At 36.6% G+C, this 22,391-nt stretch overlaps 1 protein-coding gene across 3 annotated transcripts in view; it reads right to left on the bottom strand.

Annotated features, from left to right (window-relative positions):
- The window catches only part of PHKB (phosphorylase kinase regulatory subunit beta), a 300,058-nt gene that overhangs the window by 116,666 nt on the left and 161,001 nt on the right, over positions 1 to 22,391 (bottom strand). For all 3 annotated transcript variants that reach the window (XM_021705835.2, XM_021705837.2, XM_021705836.2), the window contains 5 exons: positions 15,533 to 15,628; positions 14,224 to 14,421; positions 10,654 to 10,711; positions 9,791 to 9,868; positions 900 to 1,058 (listed from right to left, as the gene is read on the bottom strand). In XM_021705835.2, coding sequence (XP_021561510.1) covers positions 900 to 1,058; positions 9,791 to 9,868; positions 10,654 to 10,711; positions 14,224 to 14,421; positions 15,533 to 15,628 — 589 coding nt within the window. The remainder of the gene's footprint in view (positions 1 to 899; positions 1,059 to 9,790; positions 9,869 to 10,653; positions 10,712 to 14,223; positions 14,422 to 15,532; positions 15,629 to 22,391) is intronic.

The following is a 22,391-nucleotide window of genomic DNA, read 5'->3' as shown; positions in this document are numbered from 1 at the left end:
TTTGGTTAGGTTCTGTGTGCTCTTATATGTCATTTGTGTAAAGCTTGAATTGGAAACCTGAAATATTCTTCCCTAATGGAATGTAAAAAAAGAAACCAGAGATGATTACTCTTACAACACAAATTTAGCATTTATGCAGTAATACTGGGAACAACAAAGACAATAACACTACTTCACAAAGTAAGCAGTTCTTCTACTGTAGGTACAGGTATTTACAATCAGCCTGTTTCATAATTTGTTTGCCATTAAGGAATTCTGACTCTAATATGATAGCCTTTTTGATGGGAACGCTAGTAATATTTGAAATTTTAGCAAGCAATGATGCAGAAAGATGCATAATAATGCTTTTGTGTGTGTGTGTTCATTAAATTAGCTTTCATTTCATTGTGTCCACAGAGTACTCATAGTCAGCACAAGTTTTAGAATAAACTGGAAAATCTTCAAAAAATTGTGAATAATGCTCCCATTAAGCCTCTAAGCTAACTGAGTAAATTGCCAATGTATATTTATGGGAAAGAAGAGAACTCTGAGATAACCAATTCCTTTTGGCAAGTGGTTTACTAAAGCTATGACCAAGGATAAAATCAGAATTTTTTATGTTACATAAAAGTAACTCAAAGTTCCCACAGTGTCCTGCTAGAAACCTATCCACCAAGCTGAATGAAGCCCCTAAATGATCATAATGGTACCCACACCTACTTGACATTCTTCCCAGAAACCGTCCATCATTATTCAGTGAAACAGACACATTAATATACCTTTACATACTAAGAAACTCCCCCAAGACCTCTTAACAGTATGAAACACCACCCAAATCCAAGAAAGATGTCAGCAAAAATATACTTACTTCTAACAGCTTGATACCAAGGGGAAAAATGTTCCCAACCTTCTCCACTTACCTAGGAGTTTTGCAATGATATAAAGGGCTTGTCCCCAAAGAAAGAGTTTTCCATCACGGCCACAGTTGCTAGGAAATCGCTTTTGACTACCAGGGTTTCTTTTCTCATATTCTACAAAATCAGCTGGCACATAATAGTACTTTGGTATGACAGGATAACCTATGGAATTTAAAAATAAATATTTGAAATATAAAAATCAGTGTCCTCCCCAAATTTTCCCTTCAAGAAACTGCAACGTTTGAGAGCAGAGAGAGATAGGTTGTAAAGGAAGTAACAGATTTGACAGGCTACAGGATACGGGATATATTGGCTTTCAGAAACTGCCAGTGAAAAACATGAAAAAAAGCTCCTGGATTTTAAAACACTAATTTGACAGCATATGTTATCCTTTAGCCAATAATGTGTTCATAATCTCCTTTAACAACATTTAGTTTTAACAACTTTAAATGAATCAATAAAAATACAGTATGCAAACATTTAGAGCCATAGAAGTTTTCTTTAATAGGATTAGTCCACAGAAGCATTACAAATGAGATACTGTGTAATCTCAAATAAAGAATTATAACCCTGAGCCATTGCTTAAAGCAAAGAAATCCCCATTTCAAACATTAAATCCACTATCTACGATTCAATATCACTGAAGAGAAAAAAAAAATCCATCCTCCCCTGTGACCAACTTGTTTAAAAACATTTCTTGAAGGGCACGGGGTGTTATATATAAGTGATGAATAACTACATTCTACTCCTGAAACCAATACTACCCTATATGTTAACTAACTTGAATATAAATAAAATCCTGGAAATAAATAAATTCCTTGATAGAAACTAAAATTTATTATTTAAAGCCTAAAATCTTTCTGGGTGACATGAAAGAAAAAAGAAAAAACACTCTTGTAGAATGCTACAGAAGACTTTTTTCACTATCAGCCCATAGTAAACTTATTTTTCCTAATAAAATTACACAGATTTCCCCAAAATTTGCTTCCTTCATACATCAATCAATTGTGATCTTTGGTTTATTTATTTATTTTAAATTCAATTATTTATTTATTTTAAATTCAATCACCCAACATATAGTACATCATTAGTTTTTGATATAATGTTCAATGATTCATTAGTTGCATATAACACCCAGTGCTCATCACATGACGTGCCCTCCTTAATGCCCATCACCCAGTCACCCCATCCCCCCACCCACCTCCCTTTCTGCAACCCTCAGCTTGTTTCCCGGAGTCAAGAGTCTCATACGGTTTGTCTCCATCTCAGATTTCTTCCCATTCAGTTTTCCCTTTCTTCCCCTATGGTCCTCTGCACTATTCCTTATGTTCCACATATGAGTGAAACCATATGATAATTGCCTTTCTCTGATTGACTTCTTTCACTTAGCATAATCCCTTCCAGTTCCATTCATGTCGATGTAAATGGTAGGTAGTCATCCTTTCTGATGGCTGAGCAATATTCCATTGTATATATGAACCACATCTTCTTTATCCATTCATCTGCTGAAGGATGTCTGGGCTCTTTCCACAGTTTGGCTATTACAGACATTGCTGCTATGAACACTGGGGAGCATGTGCCCATTCTTTTCACTACATCTGTATCTTTGGAGTAAATACCTAGTAGTGCAATTGCTAGGTCATAGGGTAGCTCTATTTTTAACGTCTTGAAGAACCTCCAAACTGTTTTCCAGAGTGGCTGTACCAGCTTGCACTCCCACCAACACTGTAAGAGGGTTCCTCTTTCTCCACAACCTCACCAACATTTGTTGTTCCCTGTTTTGTTAATTTTAGCCATTCTGACTGGTGTGAGGTGGTATCTCATTGTGGTTTTGATTTGTATTTCCCTGATGGCAAGTGATGTGGAGCATTTTTTCATGTGTCTTTTCTTTTTTTTTATTATTATTTTTTTAAAGATTTTATTTATTTGAGAGAGAGAATGAGATAGAGAAAGCATGAGAGGGGGGAGAAGCAGACTCTCTGCTGAGCAGAGAGTCTGATGTGGGACTCGATCCCGGGACTCCAGGATCATGACCTGAGCCGAAGGCAGTCACCTAACCAACTGAGCCACCCAGGCGTCCCTTTTCATGTGTCTTTTAGCCATTTGTATGTCTTCTTTGGAGAAGTATCTGTTCATGTCTTCGGCCCATTTCTTTGCTGGATTATTTGTTTTTTGGGTGTTGAGTTTGAGAAGTTCATTATAGATCTTGGATACCAGCCCTTTATCTGTAATGTCATTTGCAAATATCTTCTCCCATTCCATAGGTTTCCTTTTACTTTGTTGATTGTTTCCTTTGCTGTGAAGAAGCTTTCTATCTTGATGAAGTCCCAATAGTTCATTTTTGCTTTTGTTTCCCTTGCCTTTAGAGACCTGTCTTGAAAGAAGTTGCTGTGTCCAAGGTCGAAGAGGTTGCTGCCTGTGTTCTCCTCTAGGATTTTGATGGATTCCTGTCTCACATTGAGGTCTTTCATCAATTTTGAGTTTATCTTTGTGTATGGTGTGAGAGAATGGTCCACCTTCATTGCTCTGCATGTGGCTGTCTAATTTTCCTAGCAACATTCATTGAAGAGACTGTCTTTTTTACATTGGATATTCTTTCCTGCTTTGTCAAAGATTAGTTGACCATTAGTTGAGGGTCCATTTCTGGGGTCTATATTCTGTTCCATTGACTTATGTGTCTGTTTTTGTGCCAAAACCATGCTGTCTTGATGATCACAGCTTTATAATATAGCTTGAAGTCTGGCATTGTGACGCCTCCAGCTTTGGTTTTTTGTTTGTTTTTTTAAAATTTTCAACATTCCCCTGGCAATTTGGGGTCTTTTCTGGTTCCACACAAATTTTAGGATTGTTTGTTCCAACTCTGTGAAAAATATCAATGGTATTTTGATAGGGATTGCATTGAAATTGTAGATTGCTCTGGGCAAAATAGACATTTTAACAATGTTTATTCTTCCAATCCATGAGCATGGAATGTTTTTCCATATCTCTGTGTCTTCCTCAACTTCTTTCTTAAGTGTTCTGTAGTTTCTAGTGCACAGATCTTTTACCTCTTTGGTTAGGTTTATTCCTAGGTATCTTATCGTTTTTGGTGCAATTGTAAATGGGATTTATGCCTTAATTTCTCCTTCTTCAGTCACAGGTTAGTGTATAGAAATGCAACTGATTTCTGTGCAGTGATTTTTGTATCCTGCCACGTTGCTGAATTGCTGTATGAGTTCTTGTCACTTGGGGGTGGAGTCTTTTGGATTTTCCACAAAAAGTATCATGTCATCTGTGAAGAGTGAGAGTTTGACTTTTGTTGCCAATCTGAATGCCTTTTATTTCTTTTTGTTCTCTGATTGCTGAGGCTAGGACTTCTAGCACTATGTTGAAAAATAGTGGTGAGAGCGGTCATCCCTGTCCTGTTCCTGACCTTATGGAAAAGCTCTCAGTTTTTCCCCATTGAGAATGATATTCACTGTGGGCTTTTCATAGATGGGTTTTATGATATTGAGGTATGTTCCCTCTAACCCCCCACTGTGAAGAGTTTTAATCAAGAAAGGATGCTGTATTTTGTCAAATGCTTTTTCTGCATCAATTGAGATCATATGGTTCTTGTCTCTTCTTTTGTTAATGTGATCTATCACAGTGATTGATTTGGGTTTGTTGAACCACCCTCACATCCCAGGAATAAATCCCACCTGGTCATAGTGAATAATCCTTTTAATGTACTGTTGGATCCTACTGGCTAGGATCTTGGGTGAGTATTTTGGCATCCATGTTCATCACGGATATTGATCTGTGATTCTCCTTTTTGATGGGTCTTTGCCCAGTTTTGGGATCACCGTAATGCTGCTGCATAGAATGAGTTTGGAAGTCTTCCTTCCACTTCTGTTTTTTTGAAAAAGCTTCAACAGAACAGGTATTATTTCTTCTTTAAATGTTTGGTAGAATTCCGCTGGGAAGCCATCTGGCCCTGGAATCTTGTTTTTGGGGAGGTTTATAATTACTGCTTCAATTTCCTTGCTGGTTATTGGTCTGTTCAGATTGTCTATTTCTTCCTGTTTCAGTCTTGGTAGTTTAAAAGTTTCTAGGAATGCATTCATTTCTTCCAGATTACCTAATTTGTTGGCATATAGCTGCTGGTAATAAGTTCTAATAATCATCTCCATTTCCTTGATATTAGTCTGGATCTCTCCCCTTTCATTCATGTTTTTATTAATTTGGGTCCTTTCTCTTTTCTTTTGGATAAGTCTGGCCAGAGGTTTATCAGTCTTATTAACTTTTTCAAAACAAGCTTCTAGTTCCATTGATCTGTTCTACTGTTCTTCTGGTTTCTATTTCATTGATTTCTGCTCTAATCTTTATTATTTCTCTGCTCCTGCTTGGTTTAGGCTTTATTTGCTGTTTTTCCTTCAGGTCCTTTGTGTGTAAGGTTAGCTTGTGCATTTGGTATTTTTCTAATTTTTTGAGAGAGGCTTGGATGGCTATGTACCTCCCTCTAAGGACCGTTTTTGCAGTATCCCATAGGTTTTGAACAGATTGGTTTGCATGAATTGTTTAAGTTCTTCTTTAATTTGCGGGTTGACCCATTCATTCTTTAGCAGGATGTTCTTTAACCTCCAACTGTTTGAGTTCCTTCCATCTTTATTCTTGTGGTTGAGCTCTAGTTTCAAAGCATTTTGGTCTGAAAATATACAGGAAATAATCTCAATCTTTTGGTATCAGCTGAGACCTGATTTGTGACGCAGTATGTGATCTATTCTGGAGAAAGTTCCAATGAGCACATGAGAAGAATAAGTATTCTGTTGTTTTAGGATGGAGTGTTCTGTACATATCTATGAAGTCCATCTGGTCCAATGTGTCATTCAAAATTCTTGTTTCTTTGTTACTCTTCTGCTTAGATGATCTGTCCATTGTTGTGAGTGGAGTGTTGAAATCTCCTACTATTAATGTATTATTATCAATATGTTTCTTTATTTTGGTTATTAATTGGCTTATATAATTGGCTGCTCCCATGTTGGGGATATAGATATTTACAACTGTTATATCTTCTTGTTGGACAGTCCCTTTAAGTATGATATAGTGTCCCTCTACATCTCTTATTACGGTCTTTGGTTTAAAATCTAATTTGTCTGATATGAGGATTGCTACCCCAGCTTTCTTTTGAGGTCTATTGGCATGGTAAATGGTTCTCCATCCCCTCACTTTCAATCTGGAGGTGTCTTTAGGTTCAAAATGAGTCTCTTGTAGACAGCATACGGATGAGTCCTGCTTTTTTATCCAATCTGAAACCCTGCATCTTTTGATGGGAGCATTCAGCCCATTTACATTCAGAGTAACTACTGAAAGATATGAATTTAGTGCCATTGTATTGCCTGTAAAGTCCCTGTTTCTGTAGATTGTCTCTGTTACTTTCTGGTCTATGTTATTCTTGGGGTCTCCTTTCCCTTACAGTATCCCCCTTAATATTTCTTGCAGGCCTGGCTTGGTGGTCACATATTCTGTCTGTCTGTCCTGGAAACTCTTTCTCTCTCCTTCCATTCTAAATGATAGCCTTTCTGGATAAAGTATTCTTGCCTGCATGTTCTTCTCATTTAGTACCCTGAATATATCTTGCTAGCCCTTTCTGGCCTGCCAGGTTTCTGTGGATAGGTCTGATATTAATCTCCTCTCCCTAGCTGCTCTCAGGATAACTTCTTTGGCCCTATGATTTGCAAGCTTCACTATTACATGTTGGGGTGTTGATATGTTTTTTTTTTTTTTTATTTTGGGAGGGGTCCTCTCTGCCTCTTGGACATGAATGCTTGTTTCCTTCCCCAGATTAGGGAAGTTCTCAGCCATGATTTGCTCAAATCTACTTTCTAGCCCTCTCTCTTTCCATCCCATCTTGGATCCTGATGATTCTGACATTGGTTCTTTTCAAGGCATCATTAAATTCTCTAAGCCTTTCTTCATGGGCTATGAGTTGTTTCCCTGTCTTTTCCTCAACTTCCTTGCTTTCCATCAACCTGTCCTCTAGATCACTTATTCTCTCTTCTGCCTCACTGACCCTAGCTATTAGAGCATCCAATTTAGACTGCATCTCATTCATAGCATTTTTACGTTTGGCCTGATTAGATATCATTTCCGCCCTTACAGAGTCTGTATTGTCATGTATGCTTTTTTTCAAGCCTAGCTATTAACTTTATAATTGCTATCCTGAATTCTATCTCTGACATCTTGCTTATATCCATATAGATTAGCTCTGTGGCAGAGAATATTGCCTCTGGTTCCTTCCTTTGTTGTTGAGTTCCTACTTCTAGTCATTCTGCCCAAGGAAAGATGGATCAGCGAATGAACAAAGTCCAAAATATCAACCATGATCCAAGCAAAATGCACCATAGAAAAAATCTGAAGTGGTCTGCAGCCACCATAGAAAAGCGAACAAAGCTGAAATGAACAAAACAATAAAAACTGGGGAAGGGGGGAGGGGTTGGGAGTATAATCTCTCAGGGTGGACAAAGCAGGGTGATCTATTTGTTCCTGACTGAATTTAGGTCTGTGTGTTAGAATACACTACATCCCCAAAATGCAAAGAAAACAATGTTTATATATAAAATAAAATTTAATAGAATGAAAAAAGGACTAGAATGAGGCATAAATCTGTAAAATGTAGATGTGAAAAAAAAGGTTAAAAAGTGACTTGAAACATAAATTGGTAAAATAAGGATGTAGTTGCAACAGGAAAAAGGTAAAAAAAAAAAAAAAATGAAAATTTTAGATTGAAGGAAAAACGAGTCGTGAGGAAACACCTGGAGCTCAATATATTATTTTCCCCTGGTACTGAAGTTTTACAGTCTGTGGGGTCTATTAGCTTGTCATTTACCTGTTCTTCCAGTCTGTCTTCTGGGGGAGGGGCCTCCTGTTCTGCTTCTCAGGTTTCTTTGCCTAGTCAGACCTTGTCAGGGGGATGGGCTCAAGGTGAGCTCGTCCTCTGTGTGGCTTTTGTTCCCCAGTGGCTTTCCTCACCTCTTCAGAGGGTCAGAGCAAAAATGGCCTTGACTGGATCCCTGGCCCAGAGCCAAAAGATCACGGACCCCTTCTTCAATAAACTCTTTGGGTCTCCACTTCTGTGTGCACCAAGCTCCTCAGAAACCCAAGGGTCACGGGGACTGCAATTCTCCCAGGGGAATTCCCAGAGACCCGCGAGCATCTCTGCATTTTGTGTCTTCGGGACTGGGAGCATTTGTGGGCTCATGCGCATGCACCCTGCCCCACCACTCCTAGGTTCCGTCTGGGTGCCGCCCTATTGTCCTTCCCAGAGTTGCTGCCACCCTGAGAGCTGTTGCCCGGTAATGGGCCCAGCCATTTGGACCTTCCCAGGGGTTGGAAACTGACCCATACGTCCCAGTTTTTTTCTGGGTGCTCAGGCAAAGAGCAGTCTCCCTACCAGCCTGGCTTGCAGTTTATGGGGACCTGAGCTGAGAGTCCCTCCTGGGCTCACTGACCGTAACCAGTTTCCCCGCTCCACTGCTTGGGCACTCTATTGATTCAGGCACCCTGGTTCTTTCTGTGTCTCCTGGGATCTTGGGACCACAGTGACCCACCTAGAATTCTGCCTTTTCCATTCCCTGAGCCCCTTTCAGAAAGGCAATCAATAGTGATATTTGTATCTAAAACCAGTAAAAAGGTCTATGATACACAAAGAATAGTTTGAACATCACTCTCTGAACATGATAAAGACTAAACTGTGGTACACTAAATTACCCTACAATGCATCAACATTCTATACTAACTGTATACTAACAGATCTGATTCAAGGGGTTGGATTTCAAATATTATATTCATTACAGCATGCATTACATTATTTCTCACATTGGACAAATTATTACTTGGAGTATAAAGATATAAATAACTGGTTTCAAAAATTAATATTTATTTGAAATTCAATGTTTATCCACAAATATTTCACTACTTTAACATTACAAGTATTTTAAAGGGTGAGCACATATTGTGAAGTTTTTATTTGAAGATACTTGTGGAAAACCATAAAGAATATCACAAACTTTACCTGAGGGAGAAATGTGGCCCAGTGCTGTAATTGCAAGTTTGTGCACTGGGTCCACAGAACCATCCATTTGTTACCCACACATCATGATTTTTCACTTTCAGATAAATGTTTTCAAAGCTGTTTACTCAAGAGAATATGTTCTTCTTTTATTAATACTTCAAATCCCCAAAGTATCTGGAGCTTCTTCTTTGGAATTCTTTGAGAATTAGTTTTCTATCATACTGAAAAATCAGTTACATTCTTTTATGGGCCCTGCTGGTGTTTAACCAAAACCAATAAACTACTCATAAAAGTCTTTTAGCCATTTCTAAAATATTAATCCCATCCTCAAAGGATGATACATTAGCACAAGGCAGACATTCAAAATAATATGCAAAAGGTCCAAGAAGCAACTTCAAAGAAGAGGCCAATATGTTCCTGGCAATGGTAGTACCTTTAGGCTAAGGCAGAACCTCTTAAGGTAGCCCTCTGGAGGGGGCAGCATTCACCTGAACATAACATTTCTGATGATCTGGAGAAAAATCAGTCACTCTATGTTATTGTCACACTACACAGAGTGAGGGAGTTTCATAGTAGGTAGCAGAACAAGTACCTTTGCCCATCTGGCAAACTATTTTGCAATTACTACAACCATAACCACCTAAATTTATTCTTCATCCTTGTCTTGCCCAATGAACTCCTTTTATAAAAACACACTTATAATAACAAATTAATAGATTATTCTTTATAATACATTGAAGGATCCATTCATTTTTTACAATTTAATATAAATTGTTATATTTAAAATGGAATCATTTATACATTTCAAAGGTACATTAAGGAAATACTAGGAAGAATTTCTTGAAAAACAATCCAACCATACCTTCTGTGGTCTGATGAAGTACTGGAGTCAGAAGATCCTGATACTCCTTTACTTGTTTGGGATTGCCTCTAAAAACTCCTAAAATTTAAAATATAAAATCCAACAGCATCTGAGCTCAATAAGTACCACAGAAATTTTGCCTTAGAAAACTCTACTAGCCCATGGGGCACTAGCCCAAACCTCTACTAGAACGGTTAAGTCGGTTAAGCGTTTGACTCTTGATTTAGGCTCAGGTCATGATCTCAGGGTTGTGAGATGGAGCCTCATGTGGGGCTCCATGCTAGGCATGGAGCCTGCTTAAGATCTCCCTTCTTCTCCCTCTGCCCTTCTCCCTCCCCTCTCTCCCTCTCTCTAAAAAAAAAAAGGAAAAAAAAAAAGGGGAAAAATCTACTAGCCCAGTTATGATTATTTTGGTAATTTTGTAGGTAAATGATAAAAATAAAATTGGAAAAAGGTAATGCAAATATGTATGATATTATTCCATGAAACTGATTTTAGAAGATCATGTTAGCATTTAGAACAGAATATTGAATTTTAATTAAAATTTCTCTATTCTTAAGTATAAATATTATAGATATTCACAATGTCAAAGATTATAATATCCATTACTATTCATAAAAAATTTCTCTTTGCAAGTATGAAAATATATTTGTATCATTTCTTAAATACTTCAAAGTATTTTTTAATTCTTTAAATGATTTAATATTCCCTCAGGAAGCAGAAGAGCAACATATAAAAATGCAGAGCAGTTAACATCACTGAAGTATAGTCTATTTTGCTAGCTGAAAGGGTCATATTTCATCTGCTTTTCTTTAAACCACTTATATCCTATAGCTTAAATTTTAGGAGAAAAGCTCACTTACCATCAATCATCATGTAAAGGAAAAATATGGGAAATTCACATTCAATGCCATCAAACAGCTAAAACATAAAATAAAATATTAAAAATTTCACTGAAGTTAGTTAGAACAATTAGTTAGAACAATTATATTAATTAGAAATATATTAATCGATTATATATAGAATGACCCTTAGAACAAAGTTAAGATATACATAGAAGTATACAGATTATACTATATAGTATAATCAATTAACATACTATATAATTAATATACTATAATCAATTATAGTATATAGGATATACATAGAAGTATATAGTAATAACAAAATTGGACTGATATAAGTAGTTTCATTGTTCTTTTAAAAAAATTCTTAGAACTCTTATTACTCAAAACTTATAATTTAATCCATCACACAGTAATCATTCATTCAATAAATATTTACTAAGTACTTAGTAATACCTGGCACCAACTAGACAAAGGGCTATGAAGACGAAAAAATAGAGAACCTGCCCTCAAGAGCTCCTAGCCTAGTGGGGAATCAGGCATGTAAATAAACAACTATAGTATCATATGAGATGTTTATACATGGTACATCAGGAACACAGGAAATGAAATACCTGAGTCTGCCCAGGGGTTGGGAAGGGATAATAGGCAAGGAGATGCTTCAGTTAAGGCTTGATGGATTCCTCTGGAGAGATGAGCTAAGGGAACTCCATGTAGAGAAAACAATAGTACAAACTACAGATGCATGGGAGGACAAGTTTACTAAAGAAACTACCAGCAATTCAGTATTTTTGGAACAAACAAGCAAGAATTGAGAAAGTTAATGCCCAAGAGGTGGGCCGGGCCAGGCCAGCCAGTTCAGGAAGGGCCTGGGAAGGTCATGCTAAAAGATTGAGACTTTGATCTGGAAGTGACAGGGAACCACTGATGAATACTGAGCAGAATCGGATTTACTCACTAGTTGGACAGATGGCAGTACTGAAGAGCGTTTTAGAGCAAGAAATAAGGAGACCAGCTGGAATGCTACTTGGAAGCAATCCAAAGAGAAAATATGATAGCCTAAACTGAGGTTTCTCAATTTCAGCACTATTGACATTTTGGGCCAAATAATTCTTTGTTGTACAGGCTGTTCTATGCAATGCAGAATGTTTACTAGCATCTCTGGCCTCTATCTTCCAGATGCCAGTAGCATCCACTAAGTTGTGACAATGAAAAATGTCTGCTGATATTGTCAAATGTCTCCTGGGGCACAAAATCCTTTGCTAATGAATCAATAGCCCAAACCAAGGAGTTAATAGGAAGGGACAGACATTAAGATTTAAAGGAGGTTGAATCTGCTAGGCCTGAGGAGTGAAAAAGAGAGCTGAATGAGACAGAAAAGCTTAGAATGACTCTCAGGTTTGGGGCTTAGGCAAAAGAATGGGAATTGATCAGAAGCAGACTGAAGGACATCCAAGTAAGGATGTCCAAAAGGCAGCTGGATACATGGTAGGGCACCCAGGGGTAGAAGGAGATCTGGGGTTAAAAGTGATAGCTGAAGCTATGATTGCATGGATAGCATGAAAAAAGAATAGGACTAAGAATGAAACTCAGGAGAAGAGCAATGTTTAGAGGGTGGCAGAAGAAGAACCTGAAAAGACAATGACAGAAGAGAATTAGGAAGAGAATGGGATCACAGAAAATGGAGAATGTTCCAAGAAAGAAGACTCAGTTAAAACATTCAAATGCCAAGGAGAGGTTCAGTGAAACAAGATCGGAAAATCATCCACTACCAAGTGACCTAAACCGACTGGAGCCAACACAGCTACTGGAAAGTGTTGAAGAAGAGCTGGGTATAACACGAAGGAGTGAGTAGGAGGCAGACAAGGAGACACACCAAGAACAGACTATGCTTTTCAGAAGTGTGGCTACAAAAAGAGAGAGGACTGGAGGCAGAGAGGAGTAAAGGTTTTTGTTTTAAATGAACATTATTGTGCTTGTGCTGAGGAAAAAAAGCTGATTGGAGTTGGGGGAGAGCAAGACAGAAGGAAGGGAGAAGTGAGGAAAATGAGGAGGAAAAAAAGAAAGAGAGACAGACATCCTTCTATTAGAGAAGAAAACAAATGATAGAGTAAGAAACCCAAAGAAGTAGAAGAGAACAGGATGGGGTGTACATATGGAGGGTTAGCCCTAGGATGAAGAACAGACAACACCTTCTGTGAGACAAAGAGAGATGAAGGTAGGGATGGATGAAGGATAGGGGTCGTGGAGGAGGTCAAATAGAAATAAAAGGCAATGACCTAAGAAGTAAAGTCTGGGAACCTGAATACAAAAAAAACTGGATATAGGAAAAAGCTGAAAAAGCTTGTAAGGGGAGTTCCCGGCAGAGTCACACAGCAGTGCCGACAAGCGGTAAAATCAACAGTGTGGACTGCATCAAGACGGGTGTTCTGAATCTGGGCTGGCACCTGCCTAGAGCTGTGGCTTTCTGTGCTCGGGCTCAGCAGTTGGTACACGGACAGAGAACCTTTACTGGATTGATCCAAAGATGAAAATTTGCAGGGTGGTAGTTATAGCAGGTCTGATTCAAACGTAAGTGCTATATGTCAGCTCAGGAAATGTATTAAATAGAGAAGAAATATCTGAAGGTGTTTAAGAAATAAATGGATCTTTTGACCCAACCTAATAGACTGCTATAAAGTTTCAAATATGTACACAATAACATGGCTCCAAATGCTTCCAGATGATAGTCAGTTGTGAAATTAAATAAAATGACAAATAGCTTATCTAGTTGTCCAGCAAAACTACATGTGTATTAAATATTAAAAGAGCAGAATTTAACTGCCTAACAAATTATAAGGTACAATGTTGCCTAAACATTTTTTATATAGAGATTCATTGGCCCTTACCTATCTTCAAAGTTATGACCATGCTTACAAAAATAATTTTCAATCTACACCACTAAAGGAAAATCTTCAGCAATGTGGATAGACGCTTACCCTTTTTTTTGAGTGTTATAGTTTTCTGAACAGCTTAAAAATAGCTAGAATAAACCTAGATAAAGTGGTATGTATGTGAATTTGAAATAAATGTTTTAAAACTAAATATTTAGAGAACTGTATTTCAAAGGGAAATATCTAAGTGAAACAGAAAAAAAGTACATTTGCTTAAAAGATTGAAAGTTGAATCACAAATAGATATTTTCTATTATATAAGGCAAAAGGTATGGAGCAGGTAGGCAAAGTACTGAAAGTGCAGTTGAAAAATTATTCATCCAATGAATGACTGTGGCCCAATATGAGCAAATGGGCCTCACTGCTAGTAAGGCTAACACTTATTGAGTGCTTACTCGGTGTCAAGAACTATTTGAAGCACTTTTAGAGATATGTTAACTCATTTAATCCTCATAAGAACCTCAGTAACAGGACAAATAATAATAGGTACTATTATTATTTTACCAATGAAAAATATTAAACACACAGAGGTTTATTAACTTGCTCAAGGCCAAATAGCTAGTAAGTGGCAGAGCCAGAGTTCAAACCCAAGACATCTGTTTCCTGAATCAGTGCTTTTGACTACTCTGTTATGAAATGGAATATTTTTTGATACCTTAATTTCAGCTGGTTTGTAGTAGCGTCTGTTGGGATCTTCCAATGATGTTCTATATCCATCTCTCAAGAAACGCTTAAATCCATATTTTCCTTTTAATTTTCTAACCACTTTATCAAGTGTCTGGCTAAACAAAGCTTCATCATCCAGGGCAAAGGCAGGATAACTGATGCAGGGTAGTAGGGCAGCATCTGTGTTCTAGGTGCAATTAGAAAAAGAAGGGAATGTAAATGCCTGCAGTGATATGATCAACACACCCCAAGGAGAATCAGGGAGATGAAAAGTCAATAAGGTTATCTAACTGACAGTGAGACTGCTGTGCCCCAGGGGACAGATAGACATTTATATGACATGGTTTGGTGAACCTTACAGAGGAGATAAAACTTTATCCATTAATAAGGAGTATTTTCAAGATTCAACACTGGACTCAAATTCAAAGATATTAATTAAGGCAGTGTGCAAAAATTTAACACCAGTAATTACTAATTATAACAGTCTGCCATAACATTGGTTTATAATGGTGAAAAACAGAAAACAATCTGAATATCAACAATTAGCTGAGTAAATTAGCAGCCATTAAACTTTATATTGTAGAAATGTTATATATATGGAAATATGTCCAGTCATGGAACTAGGTTATTAAGGATTATAAACAATATTCTTCCAGTCTTGTAAAATAAAAAGATTACATATGTACATAAAAATGTGTGGAAACATAAAGCCAAATGATGTCACCCTAAAACTATAATTGAGTGGTGAAATAATTAGTGGATATTGTTATTATTTGCTTATTTGTGGGTTCTGTTTATCATAATCTTGTATTATTTCTATAAAATTGTACTTTTTAAATAATTAAATTATTTTATTTGGGGTGTTTTCTAAGAATAGAGCCACAAATAACCCCTAGAAAAATCTGTAATCAGGTATTACATGCATATAAAAGTTTAAAGGTGAATCACATGAGAGAAAAGAAACAAAGCAAGTAACTTTATTCAAAAGAAAGATAAATCATGAAAAACATTTTTCTAATACCCTATGACCAAAAAATTCATTTTGGTATAATGTTGCTACTCTCTACCCCTTCCTCAAAAAATAGGTCTAGTTTTCTATAGTTCTACAAAAGACCCAAGGACAAAGTAGCTGTCCACAGCTCTGCTCACTTCCTGAACCAAACCTCTACAGGACAGTGGAGTGAGGGGCATCATTTATTTCTCTCTCCTCTTCTGGCAACCTCTAACATTTGAAGCACTGTTTTGGGGAAGCAATCATAAATGGTAGTTCATATTAGTTTATTATAAAAATATCTCACATGAGATCTTGATTCTCTGGGTAACAGTGAACACAAAGTTTGCCTATTGCGATTGTGAGCATCGAGATCCACAAATATAACCGACCAAGAACAGCCCTGGAATGAGAGAGAAAAAAACATTTCCTAAATCAAGAAAAAAGAACCTGTAGAATACTGGACATAAAGAAATTTCACAAACATATTAATATTGGTTGCACTTGAGAGTGGCATTACAGAAGATTTTAATTTTCCCCTTTTTCAGTATTCCTCAAATTTCTTGTAATAAACATTAATATTATAATCATAAAATATAAATGTTATTTTTACATTTTCCCTATTTCTCCTTAGTCTTATTATAATTCAAAATGTAGTGATTACAAGATAACTAATCAATTAAGGATATTTGTTTTAATAAAGATAAAAATAGTTTATCTAGCATTTTTGGCAAGGAATGAAGCAAGAATTAATTAGGATGCGCAAAATCTGAATTATACAGTCTTAAAAAGAACACTGATTATATGATCAATCTGTAAAAATTTAGATACAATCTAGAATTAAAGCTGTAAAAACTATCTGATTAAAATATGAAGATAGGAGCATCTCTAATAATAATAATTCACATAATGCTAGCTAATATTCATGATGTTAAGCACTGTTCTTTATGCTTCACATGGATTATCTCACTTAATCCCCAATATGTAGATATTATTATCCCCATTTTAATGAAGAACATGCTAACTCCTAGTTTAACAGAGCAAGGGTTCAAAAATCAGGTCTTTGACATAGAAGCTCATGTCTTAACCACTGAGTTATACAATTTCCCACATTAAAAAATATCTTTCACATAAGAACCAAAAACTTAAAAAGATAACAAAAAAAATGGCAATTGGTCTGATAACCAAGTTTTAAAAAGTTTACTATTTAGCCATTAGTACTTTCCATATTCAAGAGCATAGTCATAAGTAAACATGGCTTTGCTCTTTTCCTGGGGAGCTAAATATTTTGAAAACACAGGAAATGAAACTGGAATACAAAGTAACTTCCATAATAAGAGAATACTCAGAAAAATACATGGAGAAAGGAAGAAGAGAACTCTTATAACTTTCACGTTACTTTAATATTATCCTCTAAATCTCATCCAAATTTAAACCAACTTCGAAGATGTATTCACCCTGAAACTAAAATACCTAGAATCAATCAAACACTTAGACTGACAGCCCAAATCTAGGACTACTAGGCCCTACATCCAAATATCAGATTCACTATATGTATATTTTTCCTGTTAACCTGTTCATACATGAATATTAGCTCATAAAATAGAATAATTTTTCATTCATGGTATCATTTCTTAAATCTCTCTTAACTCTGATAATTAATAAATGAATAACGAATGAGTGAAGCTGACTCTCAACAATGAGATTAATGCTTAAATGTCCTTCCTACAATTTGAAAGTCTCAACTACTCATCTCTACCCACAAAATTGAGCCCAACAAAAGTTTGCTGCAGTAGCTATCACTGTCAGAGTCAAGTGCTCTCTCCTTTGAGGAAAATAAACAAGATAGGACTTGATCTCCTCTCTCAAGGAACAGACCCTGGTGATATATAGTCCCTAAACAAGATGAATAAAGCAAAACAAAAAGATTGCACATGGCAATACACAATTATGTTCCAAATGACTGGCCTAGATGAAAGAATACTAATGATAATAAACCTCTTAAATTAATAGGAGAAAAATAATAGGGAACTTGGGGGACTTTCTGGAGAAGGTAAACTAGAATTATGAATTTGGGTGGATCGGGGAGCAAGTAGGGTGGTTAGAACAAAGCAGCAGAGAAATAAATGGGTATGAGATGTTGGGAATCTGTGAGTATAGAAAATAGGATTTATGGTTTATCCTTAGGCTGATAATTAATAAAGTTAGTTGCATGCCAAATCAGTCTGCCTTGAACTGAATTTTTAAAAGATACAATCTAAGTAGGTAAACTTATAAATAATGAAGTAAAATGGCAAATTTGGCAATTCCTGACATTATTTGATTAATATAAACAGCTTCTATTTTCTGGCCAAAATCAGTGGCTTATTTACCTAAATTCAAAGTATTTGTTAAGGTCTCTTTCTCTGCCAGCCTCTAAGAAGTATGCGCAAAAGGAAAAATAATCTCATAATGTTACCATACTTTAACACTGAGATCAAAGGTTAGTTAACTGTATTGTTTGGCTAACCTCTTAAAAAATATACCATGCTTTAGGTATACAACCCAGGTTTACAGGAGAATAAAATGCATCCAAAGCCACTATTCCTTATCAGAATCAACTTTTGCTAAAAGCCATCAAGGAAAACCTACATATGGAGTTAATTATCACCTTCCTTAAATTATCAGACACATTAATTTTAGGACTGTAAATTTCAAAGGAAGCTACATATGTCTCCATTGCTTTGAACACTTTTCATAATATGAGTGATCTCTCCAGTCATCACCTTTAGATTCTGGCCTCAGCTCATCTGTTAGTATCTTAATTTCTCCAATTAAAGACACATTATATGAAAGGACGTTTTATATATACATATGTCATTGTAAAATATCTGATTAGCTTTGGATATTTTATTTTAATCTTCCATTTTCTAAAATCATCACAAATCTGCCATAATATCCCAACTCCAGCAAAAGAACATATTTTAAGACTGGTAGTTCAAACTTTAATCCCCAAATTGAGTTTCTGCAATTGTGTCCTAGTAAATACACTAGAATTTGATTCAACCTGACTACTGTCATGGGGACTTGAGTTTCAGTGGTGGGTAAGAGCTGCACTGAGCCATCTACTCCAGGCTCCATGACCACAACAAACATTTCTGAGATGGTACCAAGGTGACATCTATGACCATAAGATACTGCTGATCTCTAGTCTCAATTCAAAGTGAAATTATTTGAATTTCAGAAAGACTGTCTGGGTCTTTCTTTTCCCCATTAATCACTTCTCTGAACCTGAGCTAATGGGCTTGCTACCCTCATCCAGCATCAAACAAACAATGAAACTGGTCAGTATATCTACTATACATGAAATCTTTTCTATTCTTCCTAAAACAAAACCAACACCAGGCTGATGACACCACATTCTTCCCTAGTTCAGCATCAGGCTGTCTCTTAGCTTTGTGGCAGATCCTGGAAAGTGAATTCTTACAGAAATGATATTTGTTGATGAGCCTTACCCCATGCACCCTGGCTATGGGTACATAATGGCCCACTTTTACACACTGACCAAACAGTAGCCTCTAGTAGCCCCTCCCACAAGCCAGGCTTCTTTTCTCTACAGAAGGTCCTACTCACATAATGGAATTTTCAAACTACAGAAAGAGATGAACCTGAGTGTTAATTCTCAGGGTTTCAGAAGAGGAGAGCTGAGACTCAGAGCCAGGAATCGCAAAACTGTTGCTAACAATGTCAATGGCATTTGCTGAGTGTAAATTATGATTTACTTAAATATTACTTCTAATAATATTTCTTTACATATATATATTTCTTTATACATAATATATATTTATACAGAATATATATTGAAACCATGATGAAAAATATAATTCTCACATTGAGGATTATTTGAGTTATGTTTCTAAATGCTAAAATTAGCCTTTATTATAAACTTATCAGTAAAGAAATTAGGCCATTTTATCATATTTTCTTCTTAGATATTCTCTCACAAAGGAAAATAAGTTTTGAAAATAGTTTCAGAGTAAATATTTAATTTATTTTTTTAAAGATTTTATTTATTTGTCAGAGAGAGAGAGAGCACAAGCAGGGGGAGCGGCAGGCAGAGGTAGCAGGCTCCCTGCTGAGCAAGGACCCCCCCCCGATGCAGGACTCTATCCCAGGACCCTGGGATCATGACCTGAGCCAAAGGCAGACGCTTAACCCACTGAGCCACCCAGGCGTCCCTTTTTTTTTTTTTTTAAGATTTTATTCATAGAGTAAATATTTAAATAATGGGTTTTTGTCTTGAATAATAAAGCAAGTCTAATATTTAAAAAAAGAAAGGAAGTAGAAACACATGATAGTAATAATGAAAATGAAAAGCTTTTCCACCCAATAATCCCCATAAAAATAAAAAATAACATTCATCTTATATACTGAAGTACACAAAGGGCAAAAGGCAAGCCTTTCACATTTTTCATATATGGATACCTCCTTCAAAAGTTCAGTATTTAAGAAAATAGTGCAGTCAAAGGTACAAACTCTCAGTTATAAAATAAATCTTGGTGATGTAATGTACAGCATGGTGACTATAGTTAATAATATTGTATTTGTATATTTGAGTGTTGCTAAGGGAATAGATCTTAAAAGTTCCCATCATAAGAAAAAAAATTCTAACTATGTATGTTGATGGATCTTAACTAGACTTCATGTGGTGATCATTTTGCAATATATACAAATATCCAGTCATTGTCATACACCTGAAATTAATTTTATATATCAATTCTATCTCAATGAAAATTTTAATTTAACTCAAAAAAAGAAATGCCTTAAGAGTTTTCCAAGGAAAAGCACAGCTGCAAAGGTGGAAAGCATTCAAGATCGAAGATTTCCTGTACTGATAGCTGATATTCTAGATTCATTACGAAGTGGCTTTGGTTTAATTCCTGGTTTTGCCTCTGTTTCATGACCTGCAAAAAGCCATCTCAACTCTCTGACCACTCATTTTGAGAGACAGGCCCTTCCAGCTCCAAAGATCTATTACTCTCTGAGTTGCCACCAACAGGAGAAGCATTTTTTGAAAGCTCTAAATTAATTTAAAGACACATGAGCAGGTCTTCCAAAACACTGTATCAATAGTTGTTAGAAATAACTGAGAATACCCATGTGACCTGAAATCCCTCAAGTCTTGAAGAGGTTTCTTTGGGTTTTCATTTGAATAAAAACATTTGTTATATTAGTTCTTTTTCTAGCTACTGACTTTTCTAGCTACTGACTTCATGTACTTAAAAGAGCTACGGTCTCTTTTAAGTACACGAAGCAATATTATAAGATGATTAAACACTAAAAAGATCACATGCACTTTTAAATGTGCTGTTTAGCAGGTATCTTTTTAATTTAACTGCTGTAGTGATGGGAATTTGCAAAACTAGGATTCCCTCTGATATTACCCAAGCAAAATGGAAGACAAAGAGGGGTTCTACTTGTAATAGGTAACATCTGTGTGGCTACAGGAATAAAACATTATTTGTCTAAATTTCTACCTGAAATAATCAAGGAATAGTTAAGTCAGTGAACATTTGGTATATAGCTCTGCTGGAAACAGACACAAGTTAAACAAGGTCAAGAATGAACTCTGCTTTGGGAGAGTTCTGGGTGGCTGGGTGGCTCAGTCAGTTAAGCATCTGCCTTCGGCTCAGGTCATAATCCCAGGATCCTGGGATCGAGACCCGCATCGGGCTCCTTGCTCCGTGAGGAGCCTGCTTCTCTCTCTGTCTGCCGCTCCCCCTGCTTGTGTGTGCTCTCTCTCATTCTCTCTGACAAATAAATAAATAAAATTTAAAAAAAATATATGAATTCTGCTTAGAGCAGTTGTTCTCATCCTTGGCTGCAAATTAGAATTCCTGGGCAGTACAGGAAAACTTCAAGACCAAGGCCTCCCCCAGACCAATTCAATCAGAATCTTTAGGACTAGAAACCATGCATCAGTATTGTTTTTTAAGTTCCTCAAATAATTCCAATGCACAGCCAAGATTGAGAAATTATGGCTGGGTAACAATACCGGCAATATACTTATAACTCAAAATCAGAATGCATAAAAAATCAATTCAGGGGAGCCTGGGTGTCTCAGTTGTTAAGCGTCTGCCTTCGGCTCAGGTCATGATCCCAGGGTCCTGGGATCAAGCCCCACATCGGGCTCCCTGCTCGGCGGGAAGCCTGCTTCTCCCTCTCCCACTCCCCCTGCTTGTGTTCCCTCTTTCGCTGTGAATCTCTCTCTGTCAAATAAATAAAATCTTAAAAAAAAAAAACTTAAAAAAAAAATCAATTCAGTGCTTTTAGAGTTATGGCTAAGAGCTCTATGAGAGCTTTCTGGGAAAAGCAGGCTGAAGGTAGAGCCCTGAGAGATAAGGAGTTGGGAAAGGTGCCATTATGTGTGTGGGTATCTAGGTAGGTGGAGGGGGTATATACCAGATACATAAGCTACATGTGCTAAGATTCCAGTACATCAAAGGAGATGGCAGAGCTGCAAAAAAGAGCTGACCACTACTTCACTAAACACACAACTCCACTCAGCCACTATCTGGTAGGCCATGGAGAACAGAAGAGCAAGACCTGCATCTTTCCAGACTGTTGCTATAACACTACTGGTTTAGTCCATGACTCTTCTCCATCTCTTTGAGATACTCTCTAGAGGTTTTCCAGTCCAATCTCTTCATTTCCTTTCTTTAGGATTACCAGTAATTCATTAATGGTAACAAGAGATAACACTTACTGAGGGTTTAATCTTTGCCAAGCACTGTGCTAACTGTTTTTTAATTGTATGAAAACCTTCTCTGTTAGGTCCTAGCATCATTACCTCTACCTTTTCAGATGAGGAAGCTGAGACACAGGTAAATAGCCAAAGTTACAGAACTCGCTAGTGGGAGTACGGAGCATACAATGATTCTGTTTCCTGACTCCCAAAACAACATCATTCCTTTATGCCATATTACCCTCCCTTCCTTCCTTCCTATCTATCAATCCCTACTTATCTATCTCTCCCTCTATTTTATATATATATATATATATACACACATATATATATTCTCTACATATTTATATTTACACACACACATTCATAAATACATACACATTTAAATGAATGTATTGAGTGAGGAAGGGGTAAAAGGAAACGAAAAGCATTGAAAGATACA

The sequence above is a fragment of the Neomonachus schauinslandi genome, chromosome 16 (genome assembly GCF_002201575.2).
Source record: "Neomonachus schauinslandi chromosome 16, ASM220157v2, whole genome shotgun sequence".
Lineage (NCBI taxonomy): Eukaryota > Metazoa > Chordata > Mammalia > Carnivora > Phocidae > Neomonachus > Neomonachus schauinslandi.
This window is presented reverse-complemented; position numbering and strand designations above follow the sequence as displayed.